The sequence below is a fragment of the Echiichthys vipera genome, assembly GCF_963691815.1.
Source record: "Echiichthys vipera genome assembly, chromosome: 9".
Classification (NCBI taxonomy): domain Eukaryota; kingdom Metazoa; phylum Chordata; class Actinopteri; order Perciformes; family Trachinidae; genus Echiichthys; species Echiichthys vipera.
Genome location: NC_139834.1, coordinates 31,609,176 through 31,632,813, shown reverse-complemented (window position 1 = coordinate 31,632,813; position 23,638 = coordinate 31,609,176). Strand labels below are relative to the sequence as shown.

At 40.7% G+C, this 23,638-nt stretch overlaps 1 protein-coding gene across 3 annotated transcripts in view; it reads left to right on the top strand.

The window, feature by feature from the left end:
- LOC310951301 (ephrin type-B receptor 2-like) overlaps positions 1-23,638 on the top strand; it is a gene marked incomplete at both ends in the record, with an annotated part of 99,826 nt that overhangs the window by 71,918 nt on the left and 4,270 nt on the right. For 2 of the 3 annotated variants that reach the window (XM_083919453.1, XM_083919451.1), the window contains 9 exons: positions 3,520-3,855; positions 4,022-4,146; positions 4,347-4,509; positions 4,656-4,764; positions 12,397-12,461; positions 12,626-12,748; positions 17,476-17,723; positions 18,835-19,050; positions 19,705-19,854. In XM_083919453.1, coding sequence (XP_083775579.1) covers positions 3,520-3,855; positions 4,022-4,146; positions 4,347-4,509; positions 4,656-4,764; positions 12,397-12,461; positions 12,626-12,748; positions 17,476-17,723; positions 18,835-19,050; positions 19,705-19,854 — 1,535 coding nt within the window. Of the gene's footprint in view, positions 1-3,519; positions 3,856-4,021; positions 4,147-4,346; positions 4,510-4,655; positions 4,765-12,393; positions 12,462-12,625; positions 12,749-17,475; positions 17,724-18,834; positions 19,051-19,704; positions 19,855-23,638 lie in introns of all 3 variants that reach the window. The other variant, XM_083919452.1, reaches the window with a different exon arrangement.

The following is a 23,638-nucleotide window of genomic DNA, read 5'->3' as shown; positions in this document are numbered from 1 at the left end:
CTAACCTAAAGAGTAGCTGAGAAACAATGTTTATTATGTATTTCGTATAGTGCCATTGTCATGTTTAGATTTTGTTCTGGAACATTTGTTCTTGCCTAGCCGAGATATTAGTAGTGTTAAGCCAATTCCCAGTGAAATAACTGCCCAAAATGTTGCAGACACTAAATTAACTGACAAATTAACTATGTACATCTATGGACTGTGAAAGATGCCCTTAAAACCGCACATAGGGTGCAGCCTCAAGGACATCGGGGGGTATGTAGATGCAACCGGCACCCAAAAGATGATTGTTAATTTCTGGAACTTCAGTTTGATTATGAGAACTAGGCCCAAAGCCTGGCAGCCTCAATCGCTGAGGCATGGTCACAAACAAAGGCCTGCCATGCGACTTTCTCCCCCACAGGTCACACCCAGGTGTGAATTCAAGGGACCCCAAACTGTTAGTTTATTGGCTAACCTGACCTCTGGTGATGACATCATCGGTGTCTATAAAACTGTAGGACACCCACTTTCTCTCTCTCTCTCTTGGCCACTTTTCCTTGGACTCTCCTCTTGCACTCAACTCGACGCTCTCCTGCTGGATCCAGGGACCAGCTTCCCACTGTCCCTCGGCCATGAAAATGGCCTGTATTGAGTAGGATCATCCACCGGTTACCAACTCAACTGAGCAGAACAAAGAGCGATCTGAGTCCTCTTTTGCGTAAGAGCAACAACCAAGACAAGAACCTTTCTTCAACCAGCTTCCTTCCAAGGACCAGCCATTGGCATCGAGCAACGCAACGTATCTTTCCCTTCTCATGGACTGGTAACCAATCACCAACTGGGCATTACTACATATTATAGGACTGTATGAACGGCTAGATAGAATTGTAACTTTGTCATAACCTGAATAAGAACTGAGATCTCCAGCCTGCGGGCTTTTGTGTAACTAAATGTTCACACCTTTTCTGCAGGGGTCCAAGCCCCCACCTATCCTCTTTGTCTTATTCTCACACACACACACACACACACACACACCCACACACATTAGCTGTTAGCTTTAGTTAGTTTATTGTGTTTTGTTTGTTGCATTTATTAATTTGTTAATAAATGTTTGTGTTTACCATATGTCTGTTTATTTAATATTACACAAAGATGAATGAGCCAGCCTCTACTGAGAAAATAACTTTTAAATCCTTGAACTAATTAAACTATTCCATTTATCGGTGTTCAACCCTTAATTAGTAGTTTAATATATTTAATGAGACTTTTATATTAGTTGTCACTCCGTCTATGACGGTGGTGCCCCGAGGAACTCTGGTTTAACTAGAGTTGAACTAGAATTATCTTTGATAATTATTGGTGATAACTAATATTTTCTTGATTAACGATAAGTTTATTGAGAATACTCAATCTCATAATCTGAACGTGAGTCAAGGCCCTACATTTAATTGGTTCTCTGTGTGAAGTTTTTAATAAATTAAAGTTATTAATTTTTATTAATTTTCTTTATTAATTTTCTTTATCAAATATTTAATTTGATAGTCACACTATTGATCCAATCAACCAAAAGTACCTACACAGTTCATAATGAAACATTTTGGCAAATTAAATGAAAACCAAGATTTAAATAAGTTACTTTGTCCAAAAAAAGAATAATAATATAACTTTTTAAAAAGTTTTTATTTAATTATGAGGCCTATAAAACTGAAATGAAAACTATTAAAATTTATAGCTAATCTTTACAACAGTTTGGCACAAATAACAAAAATTTAAAGAAAGGTAATAAAAGAGTTTTGCCCATGCAGAAAACACAAAGGACTAAATTAGACTTACTACCTTTCTAAATTAGAAGTTAAAATATCTACCAGCAAAAGCATCAGTATTTTTTAATGTCAATGTAACTGGTACAGAATGCTGAAACTTGCTTATTTTACCTAACTAGAACATGGCTCTTTTTATCCATGTGAAAACAGGCACACAAAGCACTATAGGTTAGACTTTGTACGTTACTCCATTATCTTCCAGCAAAACCAACAGTGTTGTTTTAATGTTGATATAAATTGAGACAAAATGCGGATGTGCTCTAATTTTAACCAGCTTGCAAAAAACGAAATTTTCCAACACCTTTGTTCTAACACTGTTCTAAATGACAGATAAAATCAACTGGAGAAATCCTCAAAAAAAGGTAGTCAAACAGTGGGGGAGCCAGATCGCTCCGGATATCTGTGACTGTGCCTTCGTGGTGACAGACACTGGCTGGCAGACCTGCATCAAAGTTGAAATAAACCAAAATAAAACACAAGCTACAAAAACAACCTTTTTTCTAGATAATAAAAAGGTTGCTATGTCAGTTCATTTTTCAAATTTTAGTATCCGCACTTTTCACCTTCCCATGATGCTCAGCTGTTTACAGTGAAGTTTACAGTATAATCCTGTAAAATGCCATTCTCTTAAAGTGCTGTCATTTGCTGTAATAACATTTTTTTCTCCCAGATTGCATTGCAGTTTACAGTATGATACTGTATCACAGTAATACAGTAAAATACTGTTCAGATTTAGGTTTACAGTGTAGAGGGTACAGTGAGATACTGTATACCTCAATATTGCATGTTTTCTTGGAATTAAATAGATAGTCCATATGGATTAACTACATGGTAAGGCCTATATTTGTGAACTCCTATATGAATTAATTACTTGACGAATGAAAAGTACCAAGTATTTGACAATGCTATTGATTATCACAATATATGACTTAATCATGATACAATTACATTGAAAGATGATAAATGATCATAGTGAGTTATTGCCCAGCCCTAGTCCAGATCCAGGACCCAGCAGCAGGCCAAGCAAGACATCCTAGACATCCTTTTATCTAGCTCTTTCTGGGGCATCCTGAGGCATATTCAAACAAGAACGGATATATCCTAGGTAGAGCTGCCCAGAGATCCTCCAGAGGAAGGTGGCCAGGTGGTGTCATAATCATACCCCAAATCCCCTAAATTGACTTCAAAGGTCTTTCTATATCTTTCTAAAGTCATTTCAGCTACAGATTTCAGTTGTATCTGCAATCTTATTTACCTCATGACCGTAGATGACTCACAATGAAAATCACAAACTGAACCAAACCCAATAGATGCTGGCTGAGAATGCAAGAGACTTCATGATAGTTCCAGTGTCCTTGCAAGGATAAAGAACTGGTTCACTATTCCATTACCAGCTCCATTCCAGCTCTCTGATTCTGTTACTTTGTCATGACCCTACCCCTCACCATCAGATACTGACACACTAGGGTAGGACCCCAATATACAACTATTCAGATATTTGTTCATTCAAGGTTTCAATTTTAGTATTCTGATATTCATATTTTCAAACACTCCTTAAAAAAATGCCTTTCATTATACTGAAAGACGCGCTGCAGCACAGTGTGAGAATCTTGACTTTGTTTTGCCGTCGTTTCTAGTCGTTTTTTTCTTGTTCCATGATAAGCTTAAAAACATGCACATAGGCTGAAATTCATTTTCTCCTTTTCTCTTCCAGCTGTTCCATCAACTCCACAAAACGTCATCTCCATAGTGAATGAGACCTCTCTGAGGCTGGAGTGGAGCCCACCACAGGACGGCGGCGGCCGTGAAGATGTCGTCTACAACATCATATGTAAGAGCTGTGGCAGTGGGCGGGGTGGCTGCACCCGCTGTGGAGACAACGTGAAGTTTGTCCCGCGTCAGCTGGGACTAACTGACACCCGCGTCCACATCAGCGACCTCCTGGCTCACACCCAGTACACCTTTGAGATCCAAGCTGTCAATGGAGTTTCTGACCAGAGTCCTTATTCACCACAGTTCACGTCTGTCAACATTACCACCAACCAGGCTGGTTAGGCTAACGCATGTTTCACATGACATACTGTAGCATCACTTTGAGGGATCATGGCTTAGTCTAACAGTTTCAGTAATCATTTCAGTGGTAGTTTAATTTTCACTAGCCTTTCATAATATCCTCTTTAGCCTCTTAACATTGTTTCCCTTTGTTTTGTTCTCAGCACCATCTGCAGTGTCCATCATCCACCAAGTCAGCAGAACCCCTAACAGCATCACTCTGTCTTGGTCCCAGCCTGATCAGCCTAATGGCGTGATCCTGGACTATGAACTGCAGTACTATGAGAAGGTTTGTCAATGCTGATAATGGAGAGTCAGTCACAATTCAAAAGGCTTCCACAGTCTACAGTCTCATTTCAACATCATGACTCCTGATTTGACAATGTCACTCCTGTAGTGAGTTTGTAGTTTGAAATGCTTTGCACCTCAAATAGCATTTGTCTGATTATTTTCTGATCCACAGTATAACTTGCGATACATGTGTTTCAGAACCAGGCAGAGTGGAACTCATCTCTAACGAGAAGTCAGACCAACACTGCAGTAATACAAGGCTTGAAGCCTGGAACTATCTACGTCTTTCAGGTTCGTGCTCGGACTGTTGCTGGATTCGGACGCTTCAGTGGCAAAATGTACTTCCAAACCATGACTGAAGGTAGGAATGACATTCAGATTTACTGCTCAACTAGATTTGCACAAATGTTTGCCCAGGGGCTTCCTAAAAGGTAATCCAGCCATTAATCACATCGGTATTTGAAAATGAGTAACATGTCTTGGTTACCTGTTTTTTTTAATCTATAGATGAATATAACTCCAGTATCCAGGAGAAGCTCCCCCTCATCATCGGTTCTGCTGCTGCAGGGGTAGTCTTCATCATCGCCATCACTGTCTTCATAATTGTCTGTCGCAGGTGAGCCATAATGTTACAGGCCATGAAACAAAATAATAATGTGTGTTTCAATTGAAGTACCAAATGCCTTTCATGGTCAACTATCTGTAAATACTCTGAAATGAAACACACATAATGCATGTTGCAGTCTGTTACAAACACTGGTGTGAAGGGGGGGGGGTTGAGGGGTGTGAGCCAAAACAGCCATTAAAGTGCCCTTTTCAGTGGCGAGGACGTGCTATATGAGCCCTTTTTTTTCCTTTTCCCCCCTGCCCTTCTGTGCACGCCACTGGTTACTAATCTGCTAATTATCCCAAACTGTTCACTGGCTCCTTCATGTACAACATTCAACATACTCCTCTAATTGCGTGATTTTTAAAGAAGCACTATTGTGCTTTTTTTTTGGGGGGGGGGGGGGGGGGGGGGGTTCCTGGCCTTTAGTATGGTATATAGTTTGTTTGTGCATGTTAAAGGTCAAAAAGTTTAAAATCTCAATGGTTGTGTCTCCCTCAGACAGCACTTCTCTTTACCTGCCTGAAACTCTTTTATAGCATTCAGTAACAATGCACGGCTGTTAGTTTGACACGCCCTCAAAACAGAGGGCCTGCACAGAGACTAGCGGTTAGAAACCAGGACCTGTTATCTGCTCTGTTGTGGTCTGCAAGAACCAACAATAGCCGTCATATACACCATCATCAGAGGAGCTGGAAACCCAGTGGATTACCTTAGTTTTAAGTATTTGGTTGTCCGGATTTTTGCCTAAAATGTCCTCACAAAGACTGTAGTAGGGGGGCAGTAGCTCAGAAAGAGCGTTTCACACAGAGGTGTTGCAACAATGGACAATATGAAAAATATAACGTGTATTCTGAAGATCAAAGCATGTAAATGTATTCTAGCTGACCCGAAAATACAAATATCACCCTGAAAACAAGCATAATAGGGACTCTTCAACAGAAATTTCATCACTATGAGTCCAAACAAAATGTCTGGATGACTGAAGAGGGATTAATATCTCAACAATAGTCATACCTAGGAATGGTCTGAGGAGATGCACACCCTAAAAGCCAAAAGTTTGTCAACGGAGTCAGAAGTCCTTCAGTGTAAACATTAGTCTAGCCCATATTACTCTACATTGGAAAAACCAAAGTATTGCATTTATGAAGTAGACCAGTGATTCTCAAACTTTGTATATGACGTACCACCTCGGTTAAAATCAGGCTCTCTCAAGTACCACTTAGACCAGGGATGCCGAATCCTGCTCCTGGAGAGCTACTGCCTTGCATGTTTTAGGTTTCTCCCTGCTCAAACAACCTGACACATTAGGCTCATGTGTGTTGGAGCAGGGAGAAACCTAAGACTCTCCAGGAGCAGGATTGGGTGCCCCTGACTTAGACCAATGTTAAAATACAGCAGCGTAGGCCGACAGTATTCAGCTGTAGGCATGGCAGTTTATTCCTAATCAGAAGATTATTTATTGTTGACTGTCTTCAGCCACAGCCACACTGTATGAAGGGTTAGCATCAGAACTGACATGTTAGTGTTTTCAAACCAATCATTTTTCTCTCTGCTTACTATCTTGTCCTTACAGTATAGCTCGTAATTCAGCTCTAATTACATGACTGAACCATTTCATCAAACATACCAAGAGGTGCCACTGATTTCCTACCTTGCAGTTACCTTGCATTCTTAAAATGTGGTTGAGACACTGTCGGTAACCTTTCACAGCTAGGGTTGCACAGGGACAGAAAATGTTGGTAAATTGCTGGAAACTTTCCAGAAACAAAAATATGACAGGAAATGCTAAACTTATTTAAATTACATTTCAAGGATCCTAGAAGTTTAAGTATGTTCTTAGTATTATATTAATTTAGTAAATAATGTTTCCTTTTTTTATGTTGGAGATTCCTTCAAGTACCACCAGCTTGAGCTTGAATACCACCAGTGGTACAGTTTGAGAACCAGTGAAATAGACATTTTGCGATAGGATGCAGCTATGATGCCAAATCAGGCCAGTAGCCCAAAGGAGTGCCCTACTTCTGGCACCCTTATTCTGATCGCACCAATCTTTGATCTTGATCTTCATTTTGACTAGTGTCTTACCACCAAAATGCAGGATAATGGAAGGTAACTATGGGTGAGGGGGTTAAGTACTGGACATGAACTCAGAAGACCTGGGTTTTTATCCTGCATGAAACTTATCCTAAACTATTGTAGTTTGGTTTAGTCAACCAAACTAGATGGTTAGGTTTAGGCATCGACATAAACCACTCCACACATACTGAACAACATTTGATAGATGTAATGTGTTTTGTTAGGGGGAATGTTGCTGCCACTGCTGCCCTGTCATTAGATACTGTAAATGCCTTGACAAGGTTGAGTTGGAGTATTTATTTTTAAAATTAAAGATTATTTTTTAGATTAGCTTTAGTTCAAGTATATATTGCAAGCATGGCCAGTGCCAGTTCTTGTGAAGTATTTTCACAGGTTTAACCAGCTGTGTAGTATTTTTCTTTGGTATGGTAAATGAGCTGAGGTGAGCCTTAACAAATAAAAAAAAAAGGGTTGATCAGGGAGGCTTAGGAATGCCCAAACTACTTTATTACCATTATGATTTTTGCCTATGACACATGGCACAGTGGTCTCTCCCTCCAAAGCGGACACCCCCTTGGTTCAGTGTGGAAGCACACTTTTTTTCCTCACTGCCTCTCTGCCTTCAAGTGTTCAGTCTTATCCTGTGTTGTCATGCCTTAAGGGGGTCTGGAAGGAGACCGAAAAGATTCTTTTGACCCTTTCCTGAAAACGACCTCTAATATTTTCTAAAATCCCTCCCTATACATTGGTAATTACAACTTCTAGTGGAAGTAATGGGGTGGAGGGGTATGGCAGTGGTATTTACAGAAAGAATAATGGACCAACATCCTACCTAATATAAAATGAAAAAAGGAAAAATGAAACGATTATTAAGAGAATGTATTGGTCTAAACTGTAAAGAGTTTCGCCTAAAAGTGATCCCAGATGATGGACGTGCCCTGACAACGGCACATTAACTCATGTCTTATGGTACTGGCCCAATGCCTTCTGGTCATGGTTCATGACTGTATCCAGAAAATTGTTGGCCAGGAAGTTCCCTTTTGCATATGCTTATTCCTGTCGCGATCCGTCTACCCTCACCAAAGGACATCACTAGTTTCTCACACTGCTCTGGTTTAATATTGGTCCATTCTTCTTGCAGTCTCTTCAACAGTCAGTAACTGTAGTGGGTTTCTTAGACATTACTCTGTTGCCAAGGATTTTCCAGAGATTCTCTATGGGATTGAGATCTGGAACTTTGTTCTAATTTTGATCTCCAGTGTATATATACAATAAAATAACAGTCAACAGGGCGTGTGTGTGTGAGAGGGGGTGGGGGTCATTGTGTGAGGGAGGGTTGGGGGCGGGAGAGGGATTTATGGTTGATGCAGGATAGAAGGGAGTTGCAGTAATCTAAAGAGGAGAATATGAGGGCGTGGACTACTTTTTCTAGATCAGACTGGGATATAATATTGAGAGATGGAGATATGGAGATGGTTCTGATGTGGAGGAAGCAGGGTTGAACAACTTTGTTGATGTGAGGGATGAAGGTGAAGTCTGAGTCAAAGATGATACCTAGGTTTCTGGCAGTGAGGTTAATGTTACCGGATAACGGACCAAGACTGTTGGGGCTAGGGATGGTGTTTGGGTGGTTAAACAGCAATCTCTGCTAGAGTCACGAGAGTGCCTGCACACAGTCAGTCAGTGTTCATGACGGCGCCACATCTGTCTGTCCGTATAGTTACTAATTCACGTAGCTACAAAAAATACTTGCCATCACATTCGTTATTCTATGGAAAACCCTGAAAAACCAGGCGTTGGCGGTACTAGCCCGGAAAAAGGGATCACTCACCAACAGCCGGGCAGATCTCCTACATTTCTAGGCCTACGCCAACTGCAACCAAGGACCACCAGTTGCACTTCCACCGGAGATCAAACTCAAACGTAGAGGCAGATGAGGGGTTGTGCGAACCAGACTCCGGAGGCGTCACTTCAGGCCTCCTCTTCTCTTCATCATACTATTGAATGTCCGCTCTCTGAAGAACAAGACAGACCTGCTGCACGCCAAGTGCTTGGTGGAGAGAGCCTACATGGATGCCTGCATCATCACCCTCACCGAAACCTGGCTTGACGATGAAGTTCCAGAGACTGAGGTCAGTCTTGATCACTTTTCCATCATAAGAGCTGACAGGACCCATCAGTCTGGTAAGGAGAGAGGTGGTGGGATCTGCATCTGAGTTAACAGCAGATAGTGTGATGACATCAAGATCCACAAAAGGACACCAGACGTGGAGATGCTGACAGTGACCCTGCGTCCCTTTTATCTCCTGAGGAAATTCCCCACGTTGATTATCAGCTGTGTTTACATCCGACCCAGTGCTAACGCTAAGGCAGCAGTGGGGCTAGTAGCCGAGAACACCAACACCATGCTAGCTGTCTACCCCGAGGCTCCAGCATTTATTCTGGGTGATTTCAACAACTGTAGACTCAGGGATATCATGCCTTCTTTCCACCAACGCCTTCAGTGCACGCTCTTAGCCGCCACTCGGCTCATCTGATAACAACATCATCCACCTTCTTCCATAGTACAAACCGGAACTGAAACGCATCAAACCAAGCATGTACAGCGCACAGGAGGATGCCATGACATAATTACAGGGCTCTCTTGCCTCCACAGATTGGGACATTGTCACAAAATATCCAAATTTCAAACCCTGAATAACCCCCCACATCAAACACTCCATAAAGGAAAAACAGATTGCATTCAAGCTAAAGGACTGGGCCACACTCAAGGTGCTCAACACACAGACAAAAAATGACATTATTAAAGCCAAAATAACAACATAAACACAAAACAAGCCTTCCAGAGCGTAAAAATATTGACATGACAACAAACAAGACAGCACAATCTCACAAATACAGACCCACTACACTTTTCCAACTCCCTGAACAGTTTCTTTCACAGGTTTGCCACCCCGGATCACACAGCCTCCTGTGAGGAGCTACTCAAAGCGCTCCCCCTGGAAGAACCCAAGTACCCACCCTTCAGTCTGCAAGATGTACAGCAGCAGCTGGCCAGGTGCAAAATTGGCAAGGCACCGGGCCAGATGGCATCCCGGCAAGGGTGCTTAAGTTTTTTGCCATGGAGCTCTCCTCAGTCTTCCACTCCATCTTCTGTGAATCCTACAGAACAGCTAAAGTTCCAACCCTCTGGAAAACCATTGCACCAATACCCAAGAAACCCCACCAGTCAGAGCCCAACCATTTCCTGTTGCACTGGACCCTCATCAATTTGCATACAGGCCGAAACGGGGGACAGAGGATGCAGTGGCATGCCTCCTCCACTCCCTCCTTCACCATCTCCAGACACCAATCAACGTTGCATCAGTCCTGTTCGTCGACTTCAGCTCAGCATTCAACACAATCCAGAGGCACCAGCTCATCAAGAAGCTCCTTGACATTATTCCACTCCACATTCAACTTCCTCAGCAACAGACCACAGACAATGAGAGTAGGCACAGCAACATCATCATCCCTCATCACCAACCCAACTCAGTCACACATCAATCAAAGGACAACCAGTTGAACAGGTCAGTAATTTAAAATACCTAGGACTCTCCATAGACAACAAGATCAACTTTAACGAACATGTCATCACCACACAAAAATGTGCACAGCAAAGACTCTAGAATCATACGCAAACCTAAATCACTGTCTGTGACCACCTACTCCTACTCCTCTACAAAAGCATCATCCAACCTATCCTCATGTACTGTTCCCCCTGCTTCTTCACCCTGTTCACACTTCACTCTCCTCCCACCTGGCCGCAGATACAGGGTGTTAGACTCGAGGAAAGCTAATTTAAAAAAAAACTTGTCCCCTCAGCGGTCACAGCGCTAAACAAAAACATGTAGATCATGGCTCTGTAATGTCTATATGTCTATATGTTGTTCTGGGGATATGTGGGAAGAGGGTCTATTTGTTATTTGTGGGGAGAGGGTTATCTGTATATGATTTCTATGTGTTGTGCCTGTGCTGTTTTTTTTTAATGTATGCTGCCAGGGAAAAAAAACCTGACTTGGGTGAAAAGGATAATCCCCTTGGGGACAATAAAGAACCTGACCTAACCTAGACAGTATTATTTTGGATTTGGAATTGTTTAGTTTGAGAAAGTTGTTGACCATCCAGTGGTTCACGTCTGTTAGATAGTCTAAAACAGCAACCAGGCTTCAGGTTTCAGTGCTGTGTTAAACTCTAAAAACGTATTGAAATTTCTCAAATAAATTATTTTGTGTTAGGAGGAAACTAGTTTTTCTAAAACTTTTGATAAAAAGGGAAGTTTTGAAATTGGTCTAAAATGATTGAAATCAGCTGGGTCTAGGTTGGCTTTCTTTAAGAGAGGTTGGACCACAGCATGCTTAAAAACAAAGAGAAAAACACCATGGGTTAAAGAACTATTTACAATTAATAAATTACTGGGTCAAGCTGTGTTAAAAACCTCTTTAAGAAATTTAGTGGGAATAAAATCAAGGCTGCAGGGGAGGCAATACTTCCAATTCAGCGTTTACTGTAGCAGCAAGCAACGTTCAAAACGCGACTGACACATTTCCCCAAACAAACATTCACAGGCTTCCCCAAACAAAGCTATAACGACGGATCAGATAGGTAATAAAGACGGTTTAGTTTTGTTTAACATTGCAAGGAAAAACTAAACAAGGAGGAATTCACAAGGACATTACAGGACGTTACAGCTACTAATTCAAGGTGATTTTTGATTCATATATATTAACAAAATCCAAACATTTTGATGAGTTGACCTTTCCTTTTTTTTCTGTCATACTGAAATACACGTTACATGATGTTTGGGATGGCTCGCGGGCTGTTGCATTAATGCCCTATGTTATTTAGCATACATGCTGTAGGTTTAATTTTAGCCTGTACCTCGTAGTAATGCACTCACTCATCACTCATCTTCAACCACTTGTCCAGGGACGGGTCGCAGGGGCAGCAGCTCAAGCAGGGGACCCCAAACTCCCAACTTTAACTTATCTGATTTCCTTTTCTGTGAATTTTATTTGACCTGTATTCTTACATCTACCTCATATATATTTTAGAGTTTCTGTTTACTGTATGTTCTGTATACTTTTTGTATCTATTTAGCTAAGAGGTTATTGGTTATCCTATACTGTAATTTTACCTCCCTTGTGTTTTTGTAAGCTGCTAGAAATTCAATTACCTTGCGGGAGTCATCCCAAAGGGATCAGTAAAGAGAAGTCTAAGTCTCTATGGGTTACACATATATATGCACACACTGCTGTCTTTACCCTTTGCTGTTCAGTCTGCTCGGTAAACAGTCCGGCCTGCTAGCTCAATAGCAGCGTTGGGATGTTCGGATTCAGCCAGGCTTTGGGGAAGAAGAAAGCACAGCTACTTATCCTGTTTGAGTGGAGATTCAGTCTGAGTTTGTCCATCTTGTTGACAATGGACTGGGCATTTGATATAAACAGGCCTGGCAAAGCTAACCTGACTCCTCCAGGAGATGGAACTCTTGTCATACAAGCCTCTGTAATTTTGTTCCAGCAGGAGGAGTTCCGATAGACCAGAATCCGAGTACACAGACAAACTCCAACATTACACCAGTGGTCACAGTAAGTAACGCTTTTTACTGCGCATTATGTTATTAGCAGAAAGATGAACATTTGACATGTGGCAATTTTGTGATTGTAAAAAATGCAGCATCTTTTTGCTCTACACTGTTATACATTAGTTTTTTGAGTGTATAGCTGCTTTCTCTTCCGTCTCTCTGTTGAAGTGTCACCAGGAATGAAGATCTACATCGACCCCTTCACATATGAAGACCCTAATGAAGCAGTCAGAGATTTTGCCAAGGAGATTGACATTTCCTGTGTCAAGATTGAACAAGTTATTGGTGCAGGTAAAGGAAAACAGTCAATGAAAAAAGGTATGATGTGAGGTATCAGAGAAAACAGGTGATGATTGAACAGTGATTTTCCCAAGGAGACATTTTAGGGAACTTAAGGGCATACCTTATCGTAACCATGCAACATTTGCTAATACTGTCTCACATGATAAATCACAGTTTATGTATCATTCCTGTGAAGATTAAATAATATAAAACTCTGATAGTAATACTAGTTTAGTTTGTTAGTTTACTTTGAATTTCATTCTGGCTTTTGGGGCCTAGTATACATTTTTGCTTCCACACTAAATATTAGCTCACATACAAATCAATAAATGTTTGTATACCAAAAAATTATTAAGATTCATAAATGCTTTTATGAATCCCAATCAACTTGGAATCGCATGCACATGGATCAGCCTCATATCCCATTCTCTACACCTTTACAGTCAACCATATATGGTCAATGCAAAGCATCTCATGAATATTGATGCATAGAAATTAGCCTGCAGTGTATCCATCATGCAACAATACGCAGGACTGTACAGCTTTCCAGGCGGCTTAACGTAAAATCAGGATGAAGTGCGAAATCGGGACAGATTATGGCGGGATTTGTATTTACCGTCAGTCAAAGCCGGCACTGTTTTTTTCTTCTTCTTCTTCTTCTTCTTTTTTCACCGGAATGGGGGCTTGGCCTCATGTGCTACTGTCATATATGGGGCGCCTACTCTAACTACTGAGCAGGACTCATAATAAGGACACAGAGTATTCCAGCTGTAACTGGCTTTATTTCCTTAGTTCATTTGCACAATTCATGGTGGTGAAGATTTGACAGGAGAAGGCAGAGTGTATGTGGCAGTCATCACAGTGTCTCTGCGAACTCTGTGTCTAAGGTCACAATTGTGTTCACTGCAGTGATTTTACACACAAAAAATGAAAAACATGAAAATTAAAATCGTACTTGGTGATATTTGCACAGTATTGAGAGATTAAGATTTTATTATAAATGAATTACCCTGATCATTTCATCAGTTAGCCAAGTGTTGAAGCCAAGTTGATTCTGTTATTTGTTGGATATTCTGCCTTTATTTGTCAATTTTGAGTGGTTTGTTGATAGTGTATCATTTCAATAATCATCATGGATTTATGCCGGGTGGTTAAGGATAGGACGGTGTGTGAGACGGGCCCCCCCCCCCCCCACAGTTGATTAGAGAAAATTCAGATATACTGTATATCAGCTCTGCTATTTCGAGGAACTGTGTTTGCCGAGGTATGCAGTTGCATTTCACAACAACCACTCAGTTTCTGTACAAAGAGCCATAAAACTTAAAGAGAAAGTTCTCAAAGAATAACAAATTTTGGGAGGAATACAATATTGTTTTGGCCAATATCTTGAACAAAGTGTTTGCTGTTCCGGTGTCACCTGAGGAAAATCTTAAGGCAAGCCAGAGCAAGAGAGTTTGGTATATACCACACCATGGGGTGTACCACCCTAAAAAACTCAAACTGAAGGTAGTATTTGATTGTGGTGCTACTTACCGAGGTGTGAGTCTCAATGCCGAGCTACTCCAAGGTCTGGACTTAACCAGTAGTGTCATTGGCGATCTTACAAGATTTGGACAGAAACCCGTCGCCTTTATGGGTTATATTGAAGCAATGTTCCATCAAATCAAAGTGCCGATGAAAGACGCTGACCTCCTTCGGTTTCTATGGTGGCCTGATGGAAATGTGGAAAATAAAATGGAGGAGTACAAGTTGGTTTCGCACATATTTGGAGCAACATCCTCACCATCGAGCTAAAGAGGTCAAGGATCTAGATTTTGAACAAGACTCTGCCTGTCGCAAGAGCACTAGGTGTACAATGGTGCCTTGAGACAAACTCATTCAGATTCAAGATCCATCTCCCAGAAAAACTTGGCGGGGGATTCTATCAGTTGACTGGGGCCTTCTATCAGACTACAAGGTTAGAAGATGTCTTAAACCTGATAGGTTTGCAAACCTAGTCTCATTACTTTGCTGATGCTAGCGAAAATGGATATGGCACTGTCTCTTACCTGCGAATAATGAACAAATTCAATTCAATTCAATTCAATTTTATTTATCGTGCCAAATCATAACTAAAGTTATCTCAGGACACTTTACAGAGTAGGTCCACACTCTATGACTTATTTATGATTTACATAGATCCAACAATTCCCCTGTAGAGTACGGGGGCAACGAAAACCAACAACATCAAATTCACTTTGCCGTCCTCATGGGAAAAGCTAGAGTTGTTCCCCTAAAGCCTTTGTAGGTACTCTAGGTTAATTGGATCAAAAGTGTGACTATCAAATTAAATATTTGACAAAGAAAATTAATAAAGAAAAATTAAAAAAAAATGTACATTTATTAAAAACCTCACACAGAGAACCAATTAAATGTAGGGCCTTGACTCATGCTCAGATTATGAGATTGAACTTATCGTTAATCAATATTATCTATCACCAATAATTATCAAAAAATAATAAAAATTACTCTAGTTAAACCAGAGTTCTTCAGGGAAACCACCTTTGAGTTATGAAGGAAGTGAAAACTAATATAAAAGTCTTATGAAAAATAATAAACTATTAATTAAGGGTTGACACCGATTAATGTAATAGTTTACTCAGTTGAAGGATTTTAAAATTCAAGTTTAAAGATGGACCAAAGAATACTTACCAGAACTACAAGAATGACAAAAGTGGAAAGGGACAAGTCGTGGAAAACCTGCCAGATTCTAGAAGACTTGTAAGGTCACTAGAAGTTTGGACCTAGACCAGCACCCTCCGCAGGCCCATCACCAAACTTGCCCTGCTCCTTTTCCATGGACAAACTTTTTGGGATTGTTTTTTCCACTGACGGTATTGTACGTTGAAGAATCTATGGATTTCTATATGTTTAATGTACTAAGTTACTACTGTTTAATTAAGTAATTGTCATGCATACATTGCTATTAGGGGCCATTGAAGGCAAACAGTTTATTCTGTGATTTGTTGGATATTCTACATTTATTTGTCAATTTTGAGTGGTTTGTTGATTGTTTATCATTTAAATAATTAATTAATAAGAACTATGGATTTATGCCGGGTGGTTAAGGATAGGACGGTGTGCGAGACGGGCTCCCCTCAACAATTGATTAGAGAGAATGCAGATGTATATAGTGTTGTCACGATAGTAAAATTCTGACTTTGGTACGATACCTGCCAAAAATATTTCGATACCAATACTGAAACGATACCATGGCCTAAAACCAGAATATCATCAAAAGTAATGGGATAAAATATTAGATAACAGAATATGGAACTTTAAAATGATTTATTTATTTTTAGTAACTAAAACAGTTAAACCTAAAAAGTCGGAATAAAAACATATTTCTGTTAAAGCTGCTGAACTTTATAGCTACTTAACTTGTTATAACAACAACAATGAAATAATTATGCAGCTGTTTAAAAAATAAAAAAGATTTGTCACAGGACATGGACATATGAAAACAAGAACATGTATGTTATTATCTGGACAATTCTTTGGCCAATGTAAGGTTTGTGACGTTGTGTGTTGTTGATCATACTTGTAAACACCAGCTCATGTTCTGGTAAAGTTAATGTCTCGAGTGTGAACTGTTTGCATACAGAGATGTGTGAATCTTATCGGACAGTTAAACAGTTAGCTTTACCCCTGATTGCCTTGATCAACTCTGAGGGTGAAAAAAGTTCACTTGTCACTAAATAAACACTTGCTTGACATCACGTTACATCCAGGAGATAGTTATGTTATCTCTCTCTAGCCTGCAGCTCTCTGTCAGCTCGATGTTTCTCCAAGTTGGTCGTTGGTCAGAAATACTTCCACATTTTGCTCCGTACGTTTGCTTTTTCAACAAACATAGGACGGTCGGCAGGCGCACTCAAGCTACTGTCAGCCATGTTCGTCTCGCTAATAGAAGGTCTCTCTCTGTGACTGTCTGTCACTATGAAACTATGCCCTCTCTAGCTGCAGGCAGTGATGAAGCAGGGCAAAGCTGCAGACAGAGACGCTACCCCGGTGTCGCACAAAGTTCATAAAGTACAGATACTGGTAGAACGTGAAAAAGTATCTTTTTTAGGGGCTGGATACCGCAGAACCTTTCTAGTATCGTTTTACTGTGCAACACTAGATGTGTATCAGCTGTGCTCTTTCGAGGAACTGTGTTTGCCCAGGTATGCAGTCACACTGTTTTAGGCCGCAACAGATCAGCCACCAGTAAGAAATAAATGCAACAACTGTCTGTTAAACCAAGGAATAAACAACCTTATAAGCAAAGGAAAAGTTGTGATTATTGAGCACAAATAGCAGCGCATATGCAGGAAACATTAAGGAAAAGTATTGCACTGTTACCAAGCTAATGTGGTTGAGGTGAAATGACTCAGTATAGTCATGCTTAATATTGGGGAATGGCAGGCCAGACTTTCCTGAATCCTGCCATCTGCCTTATCCGGGCATTATCCAGCATTTCAACAGCTGCCTGCAGAGTGCTCCTTAACTGAGTATCATGCATATCCAGTCCTCTCCTCTGCGCTCTGGGTATGAGTAAGTGGTTTTCAAACATTGATTATGAATTCAGATTGAAATTAGCCTATATTTTTTACGAGTGTCCTTAAATTGAGGCAGATTTCCTTATCCTAATTTATAAAGTGTTGTTTTTAAAAATGTCATTCAATTTCCACTGACTTCTCTCATCTTCATGTCAGGTGAGTTTGGGGAGGTGTGCAGTGGCAACCTCCGGCAGCCTGGGAAAAGAGAGATCCTGGTGGCAATTAAGGCGCTGAAGGCAGGCTACACTGAACGCCAGAGGCGGGACTTCCTGAGCGAGGCATCCATCATGGGTCAGTTCGACCACCCCAACATCATCCATCTCGAGGGTGTGGTGACCAAGAGCAGCCCTGTGATGATTATCACTGAGTTCATGGAGAACGGATCACTCGACTCCTTCCTCAGGGTAAAGGGGATACACTGATTAAGGACAAGGTTGCCCCCCAGCCACCATTAATAATCTCATCTAATCATAACCTACTTATGCAGTGCACTGCACCTGCTGTAAAGCACAGACTAGAGAAAGAAGTTCTGCTAATTGTCCTACGTGCCCATATTACTCCGAGGTCAGCTCTGTGTCCTTCCACAGTTACAATTATTATCATTATTATTACTGTTACATCACAAAATGTTTCGCCCGTTTAAAAAACAAACTATTTATTGAATTTTAACAATACAAATCATGACAAGAACAAGCAAATAACACAACAGCACATAAATACAGATATAATGATAATAATAACAATAATAATAATAACAATATTAATAATGGCAAATAAGCAGGTAGCAAACATGTAAAGAAATAATAACAAAAACAGTAAAAATATAAAAATATTTATTATGATGATGACGATGATGATATCCAGTTAACAATGAAAATATGTCAAGCCCACTATGTGTTAATTCTAGGGTGAGCAAAGTGTATATTTTTATTTGATATAAACAATGAGTCCGCACACCAGAGTCTTCTCCCAATAGCGTTTTAATGCTATATCACACTGTGCTGTAACATTTCGGGCCCCAGCCCTTCATCAGACATAAGATTTTTCCTTCTCATATATCTAGTTAAATCATGCCACACCCTGACACTGTTGTATATAATAAGATTACTCTTAACTTCTGAGTCTGTCTCTCTTTGAAGGTATGCATGTAACCATGAGAGCATGACAGGTTTGGCAATGAAAGGCCACCCATCATCTGGGGGATAAGTTTTAGGGCCCTTTCTCACAGACGTGAAGCATTCAAAGAACCACTTACCCCTATGCATAAACTGGAAACAAATCTGAAAGTCTAGAAAAAAATCTAGAGTGAAGCATGAAGATCAATTTCAATGGAATTATCCATACATGACTACAGAGAAGACAGAAGAGAAATCTTTAGATCTGACCCTAAGCCAGCACTGACATATGTGGTTGATTTGTAGGAATTAGTCCTGTCATCCATCACATGCAATGTTCAGTCATTTACATTATTCATCACAAAAACAAATTTTAATTTGATGGGTTTTTTTCTGACAGCAAAATGATGGGCAGTTCACAGTGATCCAGCTGGTGGGAATGCTGCGAGGAATAGCAGCAGGAATGAAGTACCTGTGTGAAATGAACTATGTCCATCGAGACCTGGCAGCTAGGAACATCCTGGTCAACAGCAACCTGGTGTGCAAAGTGTCTGACTTCGGCCTGTCACGCTTCCTTGAGGATGATACGTCAGACCCCACATACACCAGTGCTCTTGTGAGTCTTCATCATAGACTACCGGAGTACTTTAAGTGAAATTCCAGCGTAAAATCATCCCAATGGTCTTTTTCGACACAAGCACACATCAAATAAGCCATCGAGAAAGTTTTTTTTGTGTACTATTAGTTTATACGAGAAATCCCGTAGAGTCACTTACAGTTGGACATGGCTAAAACATTAAAGCAGCTTTTAACCACTAATACAAAATACCACTACTTCAAAATCACACCAAACCTCTGCAGTAGCATGAGAAGAGTCCCTACACAAAAAACAAAGAGTTTATTAAAAGATTATTTTAAAGACTTATCTACTGGCCCCTGTACCAGCTCCTCTCATAGTAAAGTCCATTCAAGTGGATTACCAAAGTCAATCCAAAAGAAAGGAGCCCATTGGTGCTTTGTTTTATGTGTAGGGACTCCTCTCATGCTACAGGGAAAGGGCAGGGTTTGTTGCGATGGATGTCAGCAAGGAAAGGAACTGGATTAGATTTTTAAAAATTCATTACTTTGTGAATAAAATTATTAATTAAATAAAATAACATCGGGGAAGTTAAAAAAAAAAACAGGAGGGAAATATTTTTTAAAAAGTGATACCTGTCTTTGTCTTCCTATGCACTGTGTCACTGTCGACCCTTACAATTGATTTTTCAAGGGAGGGAAGATTCCAATCCGGTGGACAGCTCCAGAGGCCATTCAGTACAGGAAGTTCACCTCCTCCAGTGACTGCTGGAGCTATGGCATAGTCATGTGGGAGGTGATGTCATATGGAGAGAGGCCTTACTGGGACATGAGCAACCAAGATGTGAGTAAAGCCTGCTAAAAAGTTATATGCTGATGCTAAACTGAATTACTGTCATACATTTGGATCAATAAATAGTCCTAGAATGGGATTCTAATGTGTAACATTTGAAGGACTGACAAAGTATGAATCAGTAAGAGTAGCAAATGCAAAAAACAGCAACTGAGGCAGTATGATGAGTTGGAAAGTGGGAAAGGGATTAAGTAGGGGTGGGCGACGATGATATTAGATGGTGAAGGATCAAAAAGTGCTGACGATCTGTCAAAACAGAGAGATCATAGTATCGTCTGTAGGGCACATTCTATCCACTGCTGTTCTATGCTCTTGCACAGACGCATCAGTTTGTTTTTTTCCAAATCGCACTATTGGCTAGTCCACCTCATGCACCGTCCTAAAAACCTACCGATCGACCAATAATAGAGAACTACAGGCGGTGACGAGGATTTCTCATCCCCATAATGTTTGATTTAGAGATTAGCAGGAAGTCAAGACTGAAAATGTAAACAGAACAGAGGAGTTACATCGTGTCCTAACAGCACATCATCATCACATTGACACTGTCTGTCAAAACTTACTCACAGAATGTGTGAAACGAGCTGTAAAATATGCACCTGAAAAAAATGTTAAATGTCCCCTGCACCAGCAGACTCCTTATGTGTTTAACAAGGAGGGAGCACCGAGCGCAACTTAAAGCTGCCACAAGCACACACACACACACACACTGCAATGAGAATCATTTCCTTCAAGCGTCTTCTGAATGGACCTTATCTGGCCTGTTTACAGGGCTGTAAACTAACTTTTTGCTAAGTACATTTTTTACTGGCCAAATAATAAATCGCCTCTTTTTGTTGCATATACATCTGTTTCAGTACTTTTCATTGAGATAACAGTATTATATAGCAATACAAGCTTATAAAAAGAGGCCAAAGTTATATTTAGAAATACATTTTAATATTAATTGAATTTCAAAACATTGCAAATTGAAAACTTTGCAATACTCTGACAAAGGAAACACTCATTAATGACTCATCAGAACTACAGCTGGGGCGATCCGATCCAGTCTGCATCTCTAACCAGAACTCCTCATCACTGTTTTCAGCACACACCCTCTTTGCACCACCATCAAATCAGTCAGGCTGCCTGCTTCTAACTGAGATCTGAGTGGGGACTGAGGGGAACTATTTTCTACAGTTGTAACGTCGGGGGAGCTACTTCAGTGTGACACACAACAAATCACTGGTTTAGTGCTAACGTTTGCTCCCGTCATAATTTATCCTTTTATAGCTACTACAATGTTTTGCTATATCATTTATAAATAATTGCACATCAGGACAAACATTTACCTGCCCCGTGGCATGGAGTTGAATTATTAAAAAGCCATGACAAAGTGTGTCTCAATGCGAACCTTAATAAATTTAAAAACATTTATTTTAGCTTAACACGTATTATTTTGCGGAGCAACCAAGATGTGAGTCATTGGATAACTTTGTCACTTGTTGCCAGCAAACAGGATTTTATTTTTCAAATTTCTTTATTGAATTTTTGCAAACAGGCAAAGAAAAGTACAACAGTTGCATACCGTGTCCGAGCGTCTGCTTTAAAGTGAAAAGGAAAAAGCAAAAAACCCAACATGAACCCCACTATCCCTCCCAACAACTCTTGTCAGACATAGTCACAGTAAATGACTAGATAATTAACTAACATATAACATAAGTAGATAATTAAGGTACAGTGAGACAAAACAGACTTAAAAAACAGACACTGTTAGTGTATACAAAAGCCGAGGGGGTTACATACAGTAGCTTAACCCAAAAAATAAAATTAGAATCAATGCCATATTTCTCAAAAATGAAAAATAGAAAGCCCCACTCCACCCGGTCGAAGGCTTTCTCTGCATCCAGTGCCACTACGACCTCAGGAGTGTCCGACCCAGGTGAGAATATGATGAGCAGCCTTCTAGTGTTGAAGAATGTGTGTCTCCCTAATGTGAAGCCTGTCTGGTCTAGTGAAATTATTGAGGACATCACACTTTGGAGGCGGATGGTGAGGACCTTAGCAAGGATCTTACAATCTACGTTTAAAGTGAGACCCGTCTGTAGCTGCCACATGAAGTAGGATCCCTGTCTTTCTTCAGGAGCAGTGAAATAGATGCCTCATACAAGGTTGCTGGCAGTCTGCCTTCAGTAAGGTAGTCACTGAACATTTACACAAGGATGGGGGCTAATAGCGTTGAGTATACCTTAAAGAACTCGACTGTAAAACAATCGGGACCAGGAGATTTCCTGTTTTGCATAGACTTGATCGCTTCATGCACCTCCAACAGAGAGATGGGTTTACAGAGTTCCCTAAAGATATTTATATCAATCTGAGGGTACGTTAAACAGTCTAAGGGATTAGGGGTCGCTGCAGTAATTGGGCTGCATTCAGAAGTATATAGTGCAGTGTAGAAATCAGAAAAAGACTTATTAATCATCACTGGATCAGAAGTGTCGCTGCCGTCCGGTAGTTGAATGTTAGAGATCAGTCTGGAAGCACTAGCTGATTTGGATAGTGTAATTTGTGTAGGAGAAGATCTGTCGAGAGTCACATCCTGTACCAGATTGAAGTCCCCTCCGATGATAATGCGATGACTGTCAGCATTTGGGACTTTTGCAAATAGCCTTGTAAAAAACTCTTCATCGTCCCAGGTGGGCGCATAAACCGAAACTAAGACCACTGGTGTGTTCTGAAGTGTGCCTGAAACTATGACATAGCGACCTTCGGTATCTAGGATTACATTTGTTGGCTCAAACAGGACCCTTTTATTTATGATGATGGCTGCCCCTCTAACTCTATCTGTAAATTTGGAATGTAATAAGTGGCTCATCCACACCCTCTTAATACGTGAGGTGTCAGCTGATTTGAGATGTGTTTCCTGCAGAAACATCACATCCCCTTTAAGGTGCTGTAACTGTGTCAGGACCTTTTCGATTTTGTTTGCGTTGTTCATTTCCTTAGTATTCCAGGAAATCCGACACGCTCCAGTACCTGTCTTTACAGCATTAGCCATAGGAACAATAATAATGAATTAGATCGACACTACATGACCTAAAGTAGTCGGTAGTGTAGTGTCAGGCTCTTCCCTCTTCCTTTTGTGTGAGTTTGTCTCCCTCTGTCTGTTTTCCCCGGCTTTTGTCTTTCCCTTTGTGTTTGTCTGTCCTTGCTGGTAGGCGTGGTTCTGCCCAGCTGTGGCTCATCACCTCATCAGCGCTGGATGGATAAAAAGCCGGATGTTGCTCGCATTCGGCGCCAGACCGTTTTCGCATTTACGTGGTATCGTGTCTCTCTTGGATGGCACCCAATTACCCATGCTCGTTTGCTATATCCGTGTTGCTCTGTTTTTCGTTAACTGTTTCTTTGTTTCTTTTGTTTTAGTTTCCCAGGTTCCTGTTTGTCCACCGCCAGTTCGTGTTTGTCTCCTGATCCCCACGTTTGTTCTTCGTCATCTACACCCGGACCCCGTTCCTGTTTTCCCCTTTCCCTGGAAATTGTTTGTTATTTGTTTTTCGATTAAACGTTCATTTACTTCTTACTCAGTGTCCGTGTCTGCATTTGGGTCCCACTCCTCAGAGTTAATCCCCGCACAGTTCATGACAAAAACATTCCTGAGCTCTCCAGCTCGCAGATAACAGCTAAACTGAGCTTCAGTGGTCTCCTCCCTTAACTAACAGTGTTTGACGAAAAGAAAAAAAAGGAAGAGAAAGTATTCCTCTACATCAAATAAGTTGAATAGAGTGTCAGGCTTCAA